General features: G+C 42.6%; 1 protein-coding gene and 1 long non-coding RNA gene across 3 annotated transcripts in view; one reads left to right on the forward strand and one right to left on the reverse strand.

Annotated features, from left to right (window-relative positions):
- LOC147045905 (uncharacterized) overlaps positions 1 to 18385 on the forward strand; it is a 97042-nt gene that overhangs the window by 27545 nt on the left and 51112 nt on the right. For both annotated transcript variants that reach the window (XR_015068162.1, XR_015068163.1), the window contains exon 2: positions 2939 to 2986. This is a non-coding gene — a long non-coding RNA (uncharacterized LOC147045905). The remainder of the gene's footprint in view (positions 1 to 2938; positions 2987 to 18385) is intronic.
- LOC147045906 (ephrin type-A receptor 3-like) overlaps positions 6245 to 18385 on the reverse strand; it is a 53666-nt gene continuing 41525 nt past the window's right edge. The window contains exons 12-19 of the mRNA XM_085929703.1: positions 18227 to 18352; positions 17955 to 18140; positions 12169 to 12230; positions 10904 to 11113; positions 9769 to 9918; positions 9485 to 9678; positions 8685 to 8822; positions 6245 to 8608 (exon numbers count right to left, since the gene is read on the reverse strand). Of these exons, the coding sequence (XP_085785829.1) occupies positions 8509 to 8608; positions 8685 to 8822; positions 9485 to 9678; positions 9769 to 9918; positions 10904 to 11113; positions 12169 to 12230; positions 17955 to 18140; positions 18227 to 18352 (1166 nt within the window). The 3' untranslated portion in view covers positions 6245 to 8508. The remainder of the gene's footprint in view (positions 8609 to 8684; positions 8823 to 9484; positions 9679 to 9768; positions 9919 to 10903; positions 11114 to 12168; positions 12231 to 17954; positions 18141 to 18226; positions 18353 to 18385) is intronic.

An 18385-nucleotide genomic window follows, 5' to 3' on the forward strand; every position in this document is an offset into this window, starting at 1 on the left:
CACGCCAGTTCATTTTTTTTTCGTCATGGATTATTACACAAAAGACAAAACTGCCTCCTGACAAAAAAAAAAAAAAAAACTGATTTGATGGTATTTAGATACAGTCGATGGATAGATACTAGGAATTGATTCGGCGTAGCCCTTTAGCTCACTTTCAGTGTAACAAAGCCAAGAAAATGGAATAAATCATTCCACAGCTGATACTTGCCTCACTTACAATTCATCTTCATGCTTTTGGTGTTGCAAATTTCTGCGTGCTCAGACACCATGAATATAGATGGGACGCATGCAAAAGAACACATATCGTACATGTCGGGGATTTGATCGGGAGCCCTAAAGCGCTCGGGGGGCCTTAAAATCAGCCCCTGGCATCAATCATGCTTTATAGCTCGTCACACAGTGCAGCCCCTCGCTATCCAGACGGAAAAGGGGGAAGCATATTAAAAAGTGCAAAATAGAAAGGAGGGAGAGATGAGGGTGTGAACGTAAGCAGGAAAAAAAAAAAGGCCGCCGGGGGAAGCGTATATATATATATATATATATATGTGTGTGTTGGGCTATTGCATCAACCTTTCCAATCAATATCCATTTCCCAGAGCTGTCACGGTGTTGTGAAAGAGCTTGCTACATTACCAAACAGAAAGCGTCTGATCCAAAATAAAATATCACCTTCGGTACAAAGCGACACATTCATCTTCATTTAGCAAACACTCTGCTTTTGGTCAAAGCTTTCATGTTTTTTTTTTTTTTTGCCGTAGTTGAAATATGAATTTGTCAGATTGACAAAGCTGGCAGGCATAATGTTTTTGAAACACTTGACATGCGTGACTCCATATTTTTGGATTACACTGTGGGATTGAAATAATGGCTATGACTCATCCGTTTAGGAATACACACGAGAGAGAGCATCCAAAAAATGGCAAGACATTTATGGAAGGCTTTCTCGGAAGTGCTGTCATTCTTTCCTCATTCCCGTACTCGTCTTTCGGGAGTCTTCAGATGTCGAAATGTGTGTATTATTTACACATTGTTCGTGTTGCTATGGAAACATTTCTTTTTTTTTTTTTTTACTCTTTGAACCATGTGCACACACAAAACTAGTTTTTATTACAAGATAGATTATTTTTGCAAATGTTACGGTATCAATGATTTATCTTTGATAAACATTGTTGAATTATTAAATCAGTCAGGCGGACAACTGCCACCTGCAGAAGTTTTGTTCTTCGTTTTTGCTGGGGCAACAAAATGTTTAGTCACAGCTGATGCTACCTTGCTGGAAGTTAACTCTGAGCGTACTTTATTTTCCTCCCCGAATAAAATGATCCATAAAAGCTCTAAGTGATCATTTCCTTTGTGTCACGATGAAACCGTTTGACATGGACATTTCCGTATGAGAAACGTTTTTTTCAGTCAAGATGTCGTTGTGAACGGAGCAGCCTTAAAAGGTGGACGCGGATGGATCTCATGTGGGAACTCTTGTCATCCCAATTGTGCGCCTTTGGAGCACCTCCTCTTTCATGACAGCTTGTCTCTCTGATGTGGAGAAGCGTGACAGAAGCCTGATCCAGCGAGTTGCATCTCCACTTCAAACGCTGACCCAAGTGACCCGCTGGAGTGCATTGGATGCGTGCCGTCCCGCACACAAAAACACAAACGCAGGGATTTCTCTGGCTTGCTCGAGATGTCTCCTTTTCTGGTCGCTGCCAATGGTTCATTTGGACCTCTAACCCTGCCTGAGGACAAGAACTGACAGCGGAGCACTAATGATCTCAGTGGTTCGTCAGTGCCTCTAGGACCTCACATGGCTGATGACAAAATCGGAATAAATCAGTGTAGAACACAATGCCTTAACGTGAGGATTGATGATTTAACTCCCTGACCATTTTGTATTTATTTATTTATTTATTTATTTATTCATTACTTTATTTATTTATTTATTTATTTGTTTATTTGTTTATTTATTTATTTATTTTACAGCATGTCTTGCCGCATATGAGGTATTTCATGTAATTTCAGAAGGTGCACAAAAATACATACAAAAGCTGGGAAAAGGTTGAAGAAAAAAAATATATTCTAAAATTCAAATCAGCTCAATAAAACATTTGAACTTAATGTACGTCACTACACGGAACAGAACACTCAACAGGCTCCGACGGCTTTCTGAGATGCTTCATTGTGTTGACTGTCTCTATTTTCAAACAACAGACTCGTGTCCTAATAAAACACGGGAGCATCAACTAAAACGATGTAGCTTAGATCCAACTTTCATTATTTTCTGTTCTATTTCCATGGTTGCCTGAAAGCCTAAAAGCCTTCATAAATTACAACGTTATTTGGGTCAAAGCTCTGTTAGGAAGCGCCGGGATGATTTAGAGCCTCAACTGGCTCCACTAACTGCTGTGTTTGGGCTTCAGACACACACACACAAACACATTGGGAGGAAAATGTGACAATGTTGACAACCACAACAAAAAAATGTTTTTGTGTATTTAGTCAAAACGGAGCGCTAGCTGTGTCAGGGCTTCCTCGCTCTGTTCATCTTGTGTGGTCAAACATGAGCTCTCATAGTTGTGTGCTCACTGCATGCTTGGTGGTTATGGATTGTGGTTGTGGTTTTACGCTACCAAAACAGATTTGACTTGTAATTTGATGGAAGGAAAATTCTTGAACCGGCACGGGAGTGACACATTTATGACCAATCAAATGAATAAGAGCGTATCTTTAAAACAGATGCTATGACATTTATTGATACGCACTAGTGCTGGCATCACAAAGAGGAGAGCCGCTCCCATCCCCAAGTGCCAGTGGCGGGATTTTACTTTTGGGTATTTTCTATTTTTATTTGAGTTTTTTCGACATTTCAACCTGTAGGATCTTTATCAGTGTTTTCTGAAAATAAATTGGATTTGTAAATTATTTTTTTTTCCCTGTTTTACAGATCCCGCACGCCCCTCTCAAGGAAAACATCCTAGCTCCGCCACTGGTGGTATGTACAAATTTCAAAGATGTGCATAAAAAACAAAAATGTGTGATGCTCAAGTTAAAAATTTGAATATTAAAAAGGTCCAATTGATGAATTACTTAATTCAATCCAATGCCAGTAGCTTGAACATTTTTCAAAATAAAACTGTCGTATTTTTTTTCACGGAAAATACAAACAATTGGACATTTTATAGGATCTTGAATATTATCAGTTGGATTGTTTAAGTGTCCCCATTGAATGTGCTTGAGAAGCTCAATGTCCTTGATTGGTTATTGACCCAACACGACCAATAGTCCTCTTCATCTGTTTCAGTACATTGACTAGCTCGCCAAGTGCAAATCACTTCCACTTGAAAATACGCTTCATTTTTCTGCAGTCTCCACACTTTCAGCTCACCAAACACCAAAAACACTCTTTCCTTTGCGATTGCAATGTTTTGTCGCATATTCTTCAGAGGAGGAACAAAAGTAGCATGGAACGAACGCATGGAAGAAAATGATAAAAGACATTTGAATACAGAAAGAAGATCAGCGGTGCATCTTTGTCTTTTGATGCGTCGGCGTCTATTTGCAATAGTTAAGACATCTCAGTAGCACACTGGGATTGTTTTTTTTTTTTTAAACTTGCCAGGGAGGATTTACACCTCTGTTTGATTTGAGAAAACATTTTGCAACCGACTTTTTCTGGCGCACTCACAGCCCATAGAATTTAGTTTTGTGGTTTCAAGGCTTCCCCTTGTGTCGTCAATACTTGCTTTATGGACTCTATAAAAAGTGTGCTGGGTTATACTTTGAAACTCAAAACCTTTATCATTTATGCAGCCAAATTCTAGTCCTTTTTTTTTTTCTCTTTAAAAGTCTATTCAAGTATGCTGGATTTACACCCCGACGTTCAAGTGACACATTTCCAAACTCATTCATGCCAACGTAATATAAAATATTGTTAATGTGACCTGTTAACCACAGTAGCACTCGTGATGTGCTCCGAATGCGTAATATCAACACGTAGACTCGGGTGAAACTCCCGATATAAACGAGGGATGATTTTTTTTCTTTTTTTTTCTTTGGACGAAGCCGCCCAACAGCAGTCGAGTAGGATTTCCACATCTGTTGGGGATTATGTGGTCAAAATGATCTCAGTCCCTTTGCTCCCGTCTTGCTTTCCCCACTTTTTTTTCTTCCAAGATTACACATGACATATTCTTTTATCCCTTTTAGTCTGCTGTTTTATTTCGAAATCTGCTTTTGATTTCAGGTGGTTGGCCAATACATGAATTATTTCTTGGGTGATGCCCTCAAGGGTTCTGATTTGGTTACTAGGATTTTATACATTGGCAAAATCGAGCTGTGGAAAAGGCTTTGATAGTTACTTTAGACTTGAAATTGAATCGGACTGTACATCGTGTTTCATTTGATTTGCATTCAAGTGGGTTGGGAAAATTTGGTTGACAAGCATCCCAAATGTAATTTGGATACTAAATTCCCTGTACTGTATTTGTAAACTCTTTCCTGTCCTCCATTTAAAGTTCCAACAACTATTGTTGGCATCCTTTTTTTTTTTGGTGTAGTCACAACACATTCTCATTCCTGCGGTGAGAGTGAGGCATGTAATATGATTTCTAGCGCCAAGCTCAGTTTTCAAATTCAATCAGCCACTTTGATTACTGTTCAAAATTTGAGACAGGAAGTGGCTTTGATAGCAAACTAAAAATCCGGCGAGACAGCAGACGTGTGCGCGCGAGTGTGGAACGACCAAACGTGGAGTCATATTTGATTAGCCAGGACGTCGGTAACGACACAATCGCACATGACAAAGTTTAACAAGCGTCTCAGGGAGCATTTGCTCCGTTTTATATCCGATTTCTATTTTTTTTTTCTTGTGTAACCCTTGGCGGTCCTGATGAATCTATAATCTTTTGCTCTCTTGTGTTTTCATGTGTGGATGTCAAATCCACCCGTGACGGCACGAACGAGCGCACCAATTAGCATTCCTTTGGGACTGACCACTTGTACATGTATGTGATAGAAACATGACAGGCTCATCAGTCATGTGTGGCCTTTTAAAGTGTTCTCCATAGGGACACGTGACCTTTTCACAATACGCCTATAGCAGCTGTGCGATGAATCAATTGCTCGCGTCTCGCTCGAGTCATCCTCTATGTTATTCTGACTAAACACGAGAAATGATATCCTCCTGGTGTCAAGACAAAAGGCCTATCTTACTGTTTGGCCTTCATGCCGACTAATAATGGCTTCCACTCGAATAGACTCTGTCGAACAAATAAGTCTGTAGTGTCACGAACCTGCCACTAGCAAATGCCCGAAAATTGCTGGTTTGTCTCGGAGCTATAACAAAGGCAGAATGGCGCCTGTGTAAAAAGAGATGGCGGCATTTCTTTTGTAAAAAGTGTCTAATATATTCCTGCAATGAACAAGCTGACGCACAAGTTGGGTAAAATATCCTTTGTATTAATTACCGATACTTTTTGCTTTATCTGTCTACGCCTGCAACGTCGATTAGGGGAAATTGAAAATTGGGGGAACCGCTCGCTTTCTGTCAGTCTGCCGCATATGAATTACGACGGGCAGGATGGGAGCCCGTGAGGTCGCTGGAGATATTAAGGTAGCAGGGCGAGGGAGAGATTGAGGAAATCAAGAGCTGCCCTGCCCCTGGAAGGGCTTTTGTATGTCTCGTATGTGTGTGTGTGTGTGTGTGTTTGTGAGAGAGAGAGAGGTGGGGGAGTGAGCGATAGGGGAATATGGATAATATGATGGGCTAAATGAGGCGTAATGGCGGTAACATGGAGCGACAGCAACTGGGCCACTGCATTAAGAGGTTAACTCAGGCCAAAAGTCACTGACCTTCCCCTTCCCAGGAGACAAAATGAAAAAAAAAAAAAAACCAATGCACCCAATGAACGTGCTCGCAGGCTGGACAATATTTGCCGTGCGCAAATGTTATGAAAGAATTTCAGCCCACTATTATAATTGCAGCAGGGGGTGGGGAGGGAGGGGGAGGTTAACTAAGCAACCTTTTATGCTGACCGGTCAGCACTCAACAAAGCATTTGATACTTTAAGGCTTTTTAGCAGCAAAAATAATTAAGCGAGCGTCTCGTATTACTTTCCTGTAAAGGCACTTTGAATTGTTTATGGTCTCTCCGGATTTGTGCATGTGTGTGTGTGTGTGTGGTAAAATGAAAGAAAGGGACAATGCAGGCTGCAGCTGAGAAATTAGAAATATTAGCATATTTATTACAGCAACATGAAAGACATGAGAATGCCTACACCCTTTACAACAAGCAAGACAGAGGAAACCGGCTTGGTGGTCAATCAATATTATTTGGTGGCCAAAGAAAGGAAAAGTGCCAGGAAGTTTCAAATGAGTCACTCGTCAACATTCACAACAACCGAGATGGACGACAAAGACTTTACCGAGTGAATTTGGGGAGGAAAAAAATCTGGGATTTGAGGCTTTAAAGTGAACGAGTAGATATGATGCTATTCCAGTCGTATCTGTTGGGCGGGGGGGGATTTCATTTTGATGCAACTACAATATGCAACTAAATCGACCAAAGGTGCGTAAATCAACCACATTCGCATTTGTTTAGTTCACAGAACATCGTAGCAATCCAATAAATAACAATACTGTCTGTTTTTCTTTTTTGTTTCCCCACATCAAAAAGAAATAATCATAATTGAAAGCGTGGACAGTTGAAGACCAGATAAATACTTCCTCTACGTACACTTGACTCCTTCTAATAACCTCTAGAGGGCAACAAAAAGACCAAGAGCAAAATAAGGCATCCAAAAGGCCACCATTCAAGGGAACTCTGCCATGAAATCATAAATTTAGTATGAGTAGAATGCGCTCATGCTGGAATTTATTTTGATATACAGTATTTGGAAATGATAAATAAGACAAAAGTTTGTTTTTGTTATGTCATTGAAAATGATCAGCTGTTTTTTTGGCAATAGAACATTTTTTTTTTTTTTTTTTTAAATAGTCCAAAACTCATTCATTTTATTCTCCTCTTCAAGTGCTATGAACTTAACCCTCAAATAATTTCGGTCTTCCGCCCCAGTAAGTAATCCCCTTGCCCTAGCACATTTTGTTAATTGCTAACGCTAGCAGGTCAACTAGGATTACTTTTGATTTCTATGGTTGGACAACCATCAGTTCGGGAGCGAGCTAGCTCGGTGAAGTGATATTTTTCAGTGCAAATCCATATTAAAAAAAAAAAAAAAAAAAAATCACATTTCACCCCTGCTTGCACAACCACAATAACGGTGTGCACAGCGGGACAATGACATTTCTGGCCTTTAAATCAGCTCAAGTCCATTCTACTTATTCTAATTTTATGTCCAAACCATGATCATCGTTGCCTGTCAACAAAGACGAAGCTTGTCACTCATGCTACATTCCGTCGTTCAAAGAAATATCCCGCTTTTGCCCCTTTTCCCCTGAACAAGCACTCGCAAATCTCCTTTTTCATAACAAAAGTGGTCATCGGCATCATTACAAACATTCTATCATTGGAAAGCAACACTGTACATATTTTACACTATGATACAATCATATATATGGTGCCATATGCCACGCTCTGTCCTTTTACAGAATAAAACACTGAAAAACGGGGGCTCAGTGCCATCACAAAGTTTTCACCTGATAACCAAGTGCGAGGATCACAGAGGATAAAAGTAGAGTGACAAGTAACAATCCAGCCATAGAAGCGGAAATTAGGAGTCATCGTTGACGGACCCTTATCGCTCAGTGTCAACTTTGACATTTGAAACACGATTCCCTTTATTCAGCAAAAAAAAAAAAAAAAAAAGGGGACAATGCTTCTTCATCCGATGGAGATTTTTCTGAATATTGCTGAAAACGCTGAAATGGAAGAAAAGTGACACCGGATGTGTAGCCAAAGTTGATTGTGATGGAGGGAAGCACTTGCCCTTGTGCACACGTTTATAATACTTCCTCTTTAGGTCCAGTTTCCCCCTCACATTCATATCATTTCTTTTTGTGTTTCTTCGAGGAATGGAAGATGAAATCACAAAAAAGCTCCAAAGCAATGCAAACGTTAGGTCCAGCTATACATCGATACGGGCGTGGGACTCACGGCCATCTACATACATACATACATCGACACATACACGTGTACTTGTGGCGCCTTTCGAACTCTTCAAGGTGAAAGCAGAAAATGAGAAGACATCGAAACCAAATTGGAAACCTCACGTGAGAAATAGATTCCATTTTTCTTGTCTTTCCTTTCGGAGTCTTTTTTTGTTTTTGTTTAAGCTGTTGCAATGTGAATGATGCGGTAGATGCTGCTCCGTATCGGTGGTTGTGGGACTCCCAAGCTGGTAGTGTCCATCGAGGAAGGGAAGAATGGTGTACGAATGTGAAGGAGTCAAAGTGTCCATGTCGTCCTCCAACTTCAGTGACTTTCAAAAGCAACGGAGTGACGTCTCCATTGGGTGGAGGAACTCTTGGCTCGCTCTCAATGTGTTAATGTGGAGCGTGTTATACTTGGACATGTGTCCCCTGGGTCTGCAGGCTCTGCACACAGGATAAAATCTTCTTCTGGTGGCCGGCTAGAGTTACACCCATTTTAGCCAATTCGCTGCAAAGGAGATAAAAAAAAGTTCAGTCTCATAAAAAAAAATAATAATAAATACAAGGAACAGTTATGTCTTTACCTGACGCTGATGTAAAGGATTGAATCTAAGCTGACATATCCAGAGCTGGAAAAGTTGTCTTTATATTGGCCCATCTTGATGGCCTCCAACCACTCGTCCACAGTGCTCACACTGAATTCTGGAGTGGTGGGCTCCTCACTGTTGAGATACAAAAGGAGAAGTTTGAGATACAAAAGGAGAAGGTTGCCCCTTGCTCATGTGGATCACGTGATAGTTTTTGGTCATAGTGTTGATGTACTTCTTCGAGGTGCCAAGATTAATCGATTAATGGAGGATCAAATGGGCTTGTATTTTAAAAAAGCAATTTATCGTTTGGAGACATTGGTTTCAGTAATGATTGTGGTTGTCTTGAAAGTAATACTTCTTTGTTTTTTCTTGTCCTCCACGAACGCAGAGTGATTTATCTTTGTTTATGATGGGAAGATGTTTGCAAACGTCTGCTTTCACTTTGGAAAACCTTCAATCTTTCTCGTTCTCGTGTGATATTACTGTTTAGCTGTTTTTTTTTTTTATCATCACTAAATACCAAATGACAATATCTAATCGGGGGAAAACGTTTTTTTTCCTAATACACGATGATTCGATTAATCGATGGAATAATAGCTTCTAAAAGAATGTGACAGTGACAGTCTGACTTTCACATTTGGCTACATTAATATGTATCATCTTTTGTATTTAATAACATGAGGGGAAAGAAACAGTGGGGTGTCTTGCGGTTTTCGACTTGTTTCTCAGTAAGCAACCAAGGCACCAAATGAAATCTCGATCAGTGATTATGTCTTCAGCTCTCTCCCACTGACCTCGCCGGGCTGTTAGCCAGCTCTCTGAGGCTCGCGGGGTTTCTGATGAGCTTGTCCAGGATTGTGACAATCTGTCCAAACTTGGGTCGCTCACTGCGTCCTTTCTCCCAGCAGTCCAACATGAGCTGATGCAACACCACCGGACAATCCATCGGTGCGGGAAGACGGTAGCCTTCATCTATTGCTTTTATAACCTAGGGAGAAAAAAAAAAGAGGTCGGTAAATCCGATCTGCCAGAAATGGCGTTTTGGTTTGCGCCATGTGTGGGTTTGATTGTGACTCACATCTTGGTTGGACATCTCCCAGTAGGGTCTCTCGCCGTACGAAATCACCTCCCACATGACGATGCCGTAACTCCACACATCGCTGGCCGAGGTAAACTTCCTGTAGGCGATGGCCTCGGGAGCTGTCCACCTGATGGGGATCTTCCCTCCCTGTAAATAGGTCACACAATTTTCCTTAGCAAGGCTTAACTGAATAAGTCACTGTAAGACTTTCATTATTCAAATGTTATGAGGGAGATTTGGCCCAGGAGTGTCATGAATGACATTAATTTCGTTCTGTAGTTATCACATTTTTCTTTCTGCTTTCATTCTACACATTTTATAAAGCGCCACTGTATAGAGGCAAATCGGAACCCGCGCTTTTTCACTCGGAAGACCGAGTACACACACGTACGATAACTAGCAAGGCTCCAGTCATCCTTTTAACATGCAGCAGCTGCTGCTTCGGCTTTCCCCTTGTCTGGTCAAAGTCACGTCAAAGACAAAGCCGCCAAGTCACTGTGCACTGTACTTTAGTTTCCATCGCCCCCTTGTCCGTCCCTAAACATCCTCTCTTATCTCTTAACTGCTCTCACTGGATCCCTCCCTTGTTCCCTCTCAGCCTTATTTGATTCCCGCTCCTCTCTCTCTCTCGCTTTCTCTCTCTCCATGTCTTCGGCATCTCCGCCTCTTGCCCCGCCCCCTCCCCGCCAGCGCCTCCAGCTCTCCGTCGACGTCTCCTGACATCAGTGGGTGTGTGTCTGATTGCAATGGAGCAGTCTGCGGCTGATGCACCCCTCCCTGGGCAATGCTAATGCCATATTAAAAATAACATCCTCGACAGTTCCTCCTATGCATATGAATAATGCCGTCGTCTCCTTCTGGGCATTTTAGATGAGTTCCTCCGCCGTGGCTTAACTCACTGACGACGACGGTTCTGTGCGAGGGTGTTAATGCGACCAAAGATTTCTCCAATTTAGCTATAAGTAGGCAAAAGGACTTTATTTGCTCCAAGCTTTTTGCCACTGTTTGAAACTTTAAGTGTCTGTGAAAGACTCAAATGATTTCTGATCGTTGTCAACCCGGGTGAGATCACCAGAATGCTCGTCTTCATGATCGAGCGGAACATATTGAATAAAATAGCAATCCGTCTTACCCTGGTGGTGTAAGCGGCCTCCGGGTCGTCCTCCAGAACCCGACTGAGCCCAAAGTCAGACACCTTACACACGAGGTTGCTGTTGACCAGGATGTTCCGTGCGGCCAGGTCTCGGTGAACGTAGCTCATGTCCGACAGGTACTTCATGCCCGAGGCGATGCCGCGCAGCATGCCCACCAGCTGGATCACCGTGAACTGTCCGTCGTGTTTCTGCCAGGACAAACGAGGAGAAAGAAGAATTCATGCTTAGTTGCAGAAAGATGATGTCATCACTGATGATGTCAACTGGCATTTGTGTCCCTGAACAACTTCTGTTTCTTGCTAACCCTACTTGGCCTCTTCTAGCTGGAGATTTTTTTTAAAACTCAGGACCCGAATCCAGTTTTTGTTTCTTTGTCAGGCAAGTAGAGCCTGTTGATCGATGACAGTTCAGCTTACCTTCCTCCGCAAATGATTCCCGCCACGGGCCAATGGTAACCGTTAAAAACCCATCCATGTTATCGGTCACCCTTTCTCCTTCATTTAATCTCTCCCTCCTCTGTTTCAATGTTCTCTCCATCCATCTCTGCCTTTGCACAGCTTCTTGTCAAGAGAGAACTATATTAGGTGGATTCCGTCGCCGTGTATCCATTTATCTTTTATGGCCATCGTCTTTGTGAATATGCACACCGCCCTCTACCAACAACTACGTTCTCCCCCTTCAGCATCTGTGGAATAAGTTAATTAGCTGGTGGTTTTTTTTTTGTGAGATGCTGATTGATTGGAGTGTCTAACAAATCTCCAGACTTCCTCTATCAATCCGACCACTACATTATATTGCCGGCTGGCTGCTCCATAAGAAGACTAATGAGGAAGCATGGAACTAATTCTTTATCTGTCATTTATCTATCTATCATCTTTCTTTCTATCTATCCAATCACGCTATCCGGGAGGATCGTAGAACATTAATGAGAGAGCGGAAGACCTTCCCAGACAGATCTGTGGTTTTGTATTTTCTCAGGGACAGCTGTTTAATAAATGGTCAGCATAATTAAAGACACATACGGATGCCTGGAGCACAGATCAGCTGTAAAAAACATAAAACATGTTCCGTTATTATATCGAGACACTGCGGACAGTCTTTATGACCCTTGTTATAATTCGCACTGCTACAATTGTTTGTTTTTATCAATGTGTGAGTCGTTTTAGTTATTTTGCTATGGAACGAGCATCCAAATCCTGCCACACGGTCGTGGACCTTGAAAATCTGTCCGTGATAGACTCACCTTGAGGAAGGTGTCTAGCGATCCATTCTCCATGAATTCTGTTATGATCATCACCGGCTTACCTAGAAAAAGACATAACAAGGCAGCTGTAATGAAGCGCAATTATATGGAACAAAGACACAGACTATAAAGAGACGTAGACAGGCAAGCGGCGCAGCCCGCAGCTGTGACCGGCCTTCTTCTCTGGCCCCCGACTCGTCTCTCGTGGGGATAATGCGGCGTGTCGTCATCAGTCACACTGACAGCTTCTAATCAAGCCTCTCCATGAACGCCAGGCGATAATTAGAACGGACCGATCCACGAGAATATCTGCGAGGAGAGAGGGTGGGTGTATTGGGGTGGAGGGTTCTCCTGAGATCTCATGAATACTAATCAGCCACAAGGGAAAGGACGGGCGGGTGTTGCACTTCAATCAGCGTGCACCCGCACATGTATGTTTATGCGTGTGCGACGGGAAGGTTGACTGACGGGCTCTGTGCACCGTGCCCCTCTGCTCGGCATCTGGTCGGGCTTACAAATGGCTAACAAAGTAGATGCAATCACACACAAACACACACAGACTTTTGGCGGGGCTCACTCAAGGCAGGAGCCCGGACGGCCTTGATTTGCCAATCACAACCAAGCAAAAGCCGTTTTGTACGCGTGTTTATGAAAAGATAGTGTTTGTGTTCTTGGTCCCTTGTTTTTCTTTCTATTTTTTGGGGGGAAACGCTCTGTACTGTGCTTTATACGCGGGAAAATGATTGGATTTGAATTGCCAACAGGTTGTAACCGGTATTGCACTTCCACGTCGAGATACGAGCCGATGAGAAAGACGAGAAATGAGATCAGAGGAAATCAAAATTACAAGCGACGCTTTAGGAAAATGGAATGAGAAGATCAAATGTATACAAAGAGGAGTTGCGTGTTGGGCTCAGAATCTTGTCAGAACAACACCGCAGAGGCTTGGAGTTAGATTGGAGGTAAAGACGCCAATGCATCACCTTAAATGAATTCACTATCTGTGCAGCAAACACAAAGACACACACACACACACACACACAGAGCTGTGGGTCTCTGGTGGTGGTGTCTTTTTTGACAGTAACATTAGTCTCAGGGATAAAAGTGAAAGGGAATTGGATTTTCTTGTGCTGGAGGTGAGGACTGCTGCTCACATTTATCTCCACACGGGGTCCCCGGATTGTGTGTCGCTTTGTATTTGTTTGTGTAGCGTTTATTACTTTGCGTCTCCACGTTCTTGTGTGTCCGAAAACTGGTTTCGGGGCATGGCGAGTAGAAATGGTGACAACAAAAGTGTTAGGACAATACTTGGTGGGATTTGCAGTGATGGAAAAGGATGGGATGCTTTGCTCTATGTGCTTGAGCTGCAAGTGGTAGGTTGTATGTAGGATTAGCAGAGGTAGCAGAAGTCCTCACACCCTATAAATAATAAAAATAGTCTGGTATGGACACATGCATAAAGTACATTATATCTGATTTTAATATTGAAAAAAACTCGATGTTTAAATAAATGAAAACAATTGTGCAACGATTAATCGGCAACATAGAATGGCAAATCCTCAGCATTCTCCGATTTCTGCAGTCCTCCCTGAAATTAGACTGATTATGCATCTTTCTGCAAAATCCCGATTTTAATTTGGAAAAACGTCCATCATGTTGGCCTATTTTCTGACTTCATCGATTAATTAGTCTAAGATTAGTTGAATGAATTAGTTGCAGCTTTACACTCACTCACGGGAACAGCTATCGAAATAATCGATTATTTGTACTTTGTTACTTTCCACCACCTTTTTAGCATCCATAACAACGTCATACCTCCCAACAGTGACGGCAAGAAATTGAACAACAAACTGTAGGCCGACAGTATTAGCCGTACAATGAAACACTTTTGTCTCAGCCTAGACGATCAACACACACACACACACACGGTGACACACACCATCAGCTGCCATCATCTGGACACCTGCCATACTAAATTATCCTTGCAAGTGACAGATAACAGAGGTTACCAATAAAGTCGACCACACGCGTTGCAGCTCAGCACATTTGGCTCCCTCGCAGTTGACTCAACACAATGAATCCTTTTCATTTCCCACAGTGACTTTATCCACTTCTCAAACAAAACATTTGCAGGGTGGAGCTTGTCATGACACCCCCCCCCCACACACACTTTGCCGAAAAAAGCACATCATTAAGTCATCACATTTCTATTCACTCACATTTAATACCTTTCATCATGCTGAGAAAGAAGTCAAAGGGTTGGGGAGGGGGGGGGGAGTGTTGATTCGTGATTGGCTATTGACATTCTGCCAGGTGGAGTGTCACGGGATGGATCAGCGACAACTTTCCTCGTCTTTACACCGCTTCATTAAGCGTCGTCTATCCTTTCTCGGCCATTGCGCGATAATCATCACGACCTTGCGTGTTTGAAACCAGCGGCGCTCTCTCGATGAACGCGAGGAATTCTTTTATTGGAGGGAGGCATTGTCCGTCTTTTTCACCCGTTAATTAGAAATTGAAACGACAAAAGCCAAGTCGACCTGGGCAGTGGGAAATGGTAGTGATGTAAACAACACATTATGGTCAATCTGTTAAATTTTCTGAATATAGCGTAGGTGTCTGTTTCTGTGCATAAGGGCATTAATGGGCGTGTAAATGAAAGTGTGTGTGTATACATGAGTACAATTACGTTATGTGCCAGTGACCTGCATTGTGACGTTATCGAATGAGGTTCAAAGTCCAAGAGAGAAAATGAAATAATTGCTGTATTGATTAATGTTAGTCGTTGTAAACTAAATGATATATTGCTTTAAAGCAGGACAGGTCTGTGTTCTGGGAAGCGAGGCCGGGTGGGCGGGGGTGAGGGGGGGCTGCAAAACAGGTAGACAGAAATTCAATAAGCTTATCTCCTCGCCTCTCTCCACCTCTCCTCCTCTCATTTCCTCACGTTCATCTCCTCGCCATCCGTCCTCTCGCCCGCCTGCCTTTCTCGTGGCGAAATCTGCACACACATCTTTCCCCGTCACCCTCATTTGTTCTCAAGTCTTATCTTGTCTAATTTCCTCGCTCTTGTATCCCATCTCATCTCATCTCACCCCCCCCGACCACCACCCTCCTGTCTTCCCTCCATCCTGCAAGCATCATCACCTTTTCCTATCTTAACTCCCACTCGTTTGCCTCTGCAGTCCAATCGCCACCGATCAGCATATGAACAAATCATTTTTTCGATATTGTTCTACGATTAAAGGTCATTTGGAGCCGATATTTTAAACTGAGGACGTGGGGGGTGGGGGGGGGGGAATTATGTGTGAAGCTGCTTAATGCAAATAAATATTCAGCATTTGATCAGCCGACGGGATGGAGTGGCGTAATTGAGGGTTTTCTCCAATGAGCTGATTGTCGCAGCGTCTTTTAAAAAAAGCCCGAGTGGCGGCTGGATCAAATTAGACATGCAGTGAATGAGATGAAGGGATGATGAGAGGAGGGAGGAGGGGGAGTAGATTGTGGCGTTTTTCCTGATGTTAAGATAGAGAAGGGGGGGGGGGGGGAGTCTTCCCACCCCCCTCGCTTGTGGCCCACCAATCAGCGAGACAATAGCAACAATCAGATGACAGACAGCAGAGACGCTTATTAGGGTGGAACACGGCAGGAACCGAAGGCTTACGCGCTTGTAAGCTGACAGTACGAGCATAAAGGATGACAAACGCTGGAATTGAAAAGATTGCAGCCAAAATGCACTTCAGCACCAACGCCACACAAAATAAGACTCACAATTACAAGGAAGACTAAAAAAATAAGGCTTTTTTTTTTGTGTCAGCGAGAACAATAACTGGGATTGGTTTAGAACATTTAGACAAAGAGGATTTTTGTTAATTAGTGGGCTATTGTTGGTGTCAATGAATCCCATATTTACAAAGTAGTACATTGAAAAATGTCAATTGCCAAGGAGACTTTTGGGGAAATTCTGTTAATATGCTTAAACCTTTGCCCAAATACTACTGCACATTTTAATAATGCAAGATGCAAGTTTCGTGCCGAGATATGCACTTTCTTGTGTCCATACTTTGATTGGGCCTAAATTAATAAATAATTCAAATAGAAAAAGATTTTGTGTTGCATTTACACCACACTCTTGGAATCCTTCAATAGTTTTCCCCAAATCCGCAATGACTCCTTCCCTTCCATTGAAGTCTCGTTAGCAGCCCGACCCTCTCGAACCCATCTGAGCCCAGTACACGCCGGGTCAGCCCGGCTGATTACATACTGAGGATGGTGTAAAGGGACCAGCTGGTGGCAGAAAGAAAAGCCTGAAGGAATTATTGACCCATCTGAACCGGGCCATCAACAACCTAGCCGGGCCACGCATGCACACCTTAGGCTGTGACCTGTGAAATGACGTCCTGCTAGCGCCATTTGTTTCGGGAGAGCTCTATCACCCTCTCAATGTGCCGTGACGGCGGGGGAACTGGATTAACCAATTTTAAAAGTCAAAAAGTGAAAGCAATTAAATGTACACACGCACACGCACACACACTAATCCGCTTCTTTCTTACCCCTTGCAAGTAAAGTGTGGTTACAAGGAACTCCCACTAGAGTTCGGAAGCGTGTTAATACCGAGTAGTACTGTTGTATGCTCTGTTTGTTAATGCTCTAAATGTGTTTAAGTAGCAGTTGTTTGGAAGTTTATAGTTAGCGTGACGTGTATGCTAATTTCTAATATGTATGATATTAATATAATAATTTAAAATGTCTCTTTCTCTTTATTTATAATATAAATAAAATGTTTTCTAATCTGTGTGTATTTAATTTATGTTATATATATATATATATATATATATATATATATATATATATATATATATATATATATATATATATAATATATTTTTTTAATGTGTCAGTTTTATAATAAACTTTAATTGGGAGTGATGACTAAAAAGTACTTAGTTGCCATCAATTTTTATGACGACAACAGTTCCACTTTGTAAGAGATTAAAAAATGTAGTGAACTAAATGAGAAGTCTGTTCCAGTTGCGGGACGGATTGCTTTCAACTTTCAAAGTCTCACTTTTTCTTCTGTTACTATTTGATAGAGACAGGGTGGCCTGCACAGCAACAGCTAGCGTGTTATCGGTTTCTGCTTTCATTAGAACCACATCAGGGCATGTCATCTGCTGCTGAAAATGTACTGAGTGAGAGATGAAGATGGATAGAAGATAGGCCGAACGAGAGAGGGGAGACTAAATGAAAAGATAAGACCGACACTGAGGGAGAAAGCCGCAGCGTGAGATGGACATAAGAGACAAGAAGATAGATGGAAATAGAGAGAGTGATTGCTGGAGTGGGCGCCACAGATAACCAATCAGCTCCGTTGTTGAACCTGGCCTGTGTCGCTCACCTACACACACACACACACACACACACACACACACACACACACACACACACACACACACACACACACACGCACAATGGCTCCAACACAATCGCGTAGGGCGTGCACAGTCGCAGTTGCCATGCGTCATGAAGGCGTAACCATGGTAATGGAGCTTGAGCAGAACGAGGGTCAGCGCTTGTTTACACCGGCTGTGTGGTACAGAGGTGGAGTGGAGCGCCGGTTCACAATCAGTTTAGGAATACATATTTTGGGCAAATGTTGCTTTGAATCGTAAAGCGACATGCGGAGGCATGTCGAGGAAATGCATAGGAAAAACAAATAAGGATCTTTTAATTGCTACAATTGTGAGCTTAATTGTAGTGAACGATGTCATAGAAGCATGACTCACATTTCGTGACCACTCCCTCCAGCCTGATGATGTTCGGATGGTCAAATTGTCCCATGATGGAGGCCTCTGACAAGAAGTCCCGCCTCTGTTTATCTGAGTAGCCCGCCTTCAGACTCTTGATCGCCACGTAGATCTCGCGTTTTCCTTGCACACGCAACCGCCCGCTGCACACTTCGCCAAACTCGCCTACAAACACACACACACACAAAATTTTGACTTTACACTGTTGTTTGAAGGTTTGCATGAATAATATTTTCAATATGCGAGCGTACCGGCTCCAATAACTCTCTCGATGCGAATATTGATGGCATCGATCTCTTTGGCGAAGTCTCTGACAGCCTGGTTGGGGTCTTCATAGGTGTGAGGATGGATGTACGTCCGACTGCCGGGAAGTTTGACTGCGCACATGCAAATGAGGAAGAATAGATCAT

The sequence above is a fragment of the Syngnathus leptorhynchus genome, chromosome 14 (assembly GCF_054491065.1).
Source record: "Syngnathus leptorhynchus isolate UIUO chromosome 14, UIUO_Slep, whole genome shotgun sequence".
Lineage (NCBI taxonomy): Eukaryota > Metazoa > Chordata > Actinopteri > Syngnathiformes > Syngnathidae > Syngnathus > Syngnathus leptorhynchus.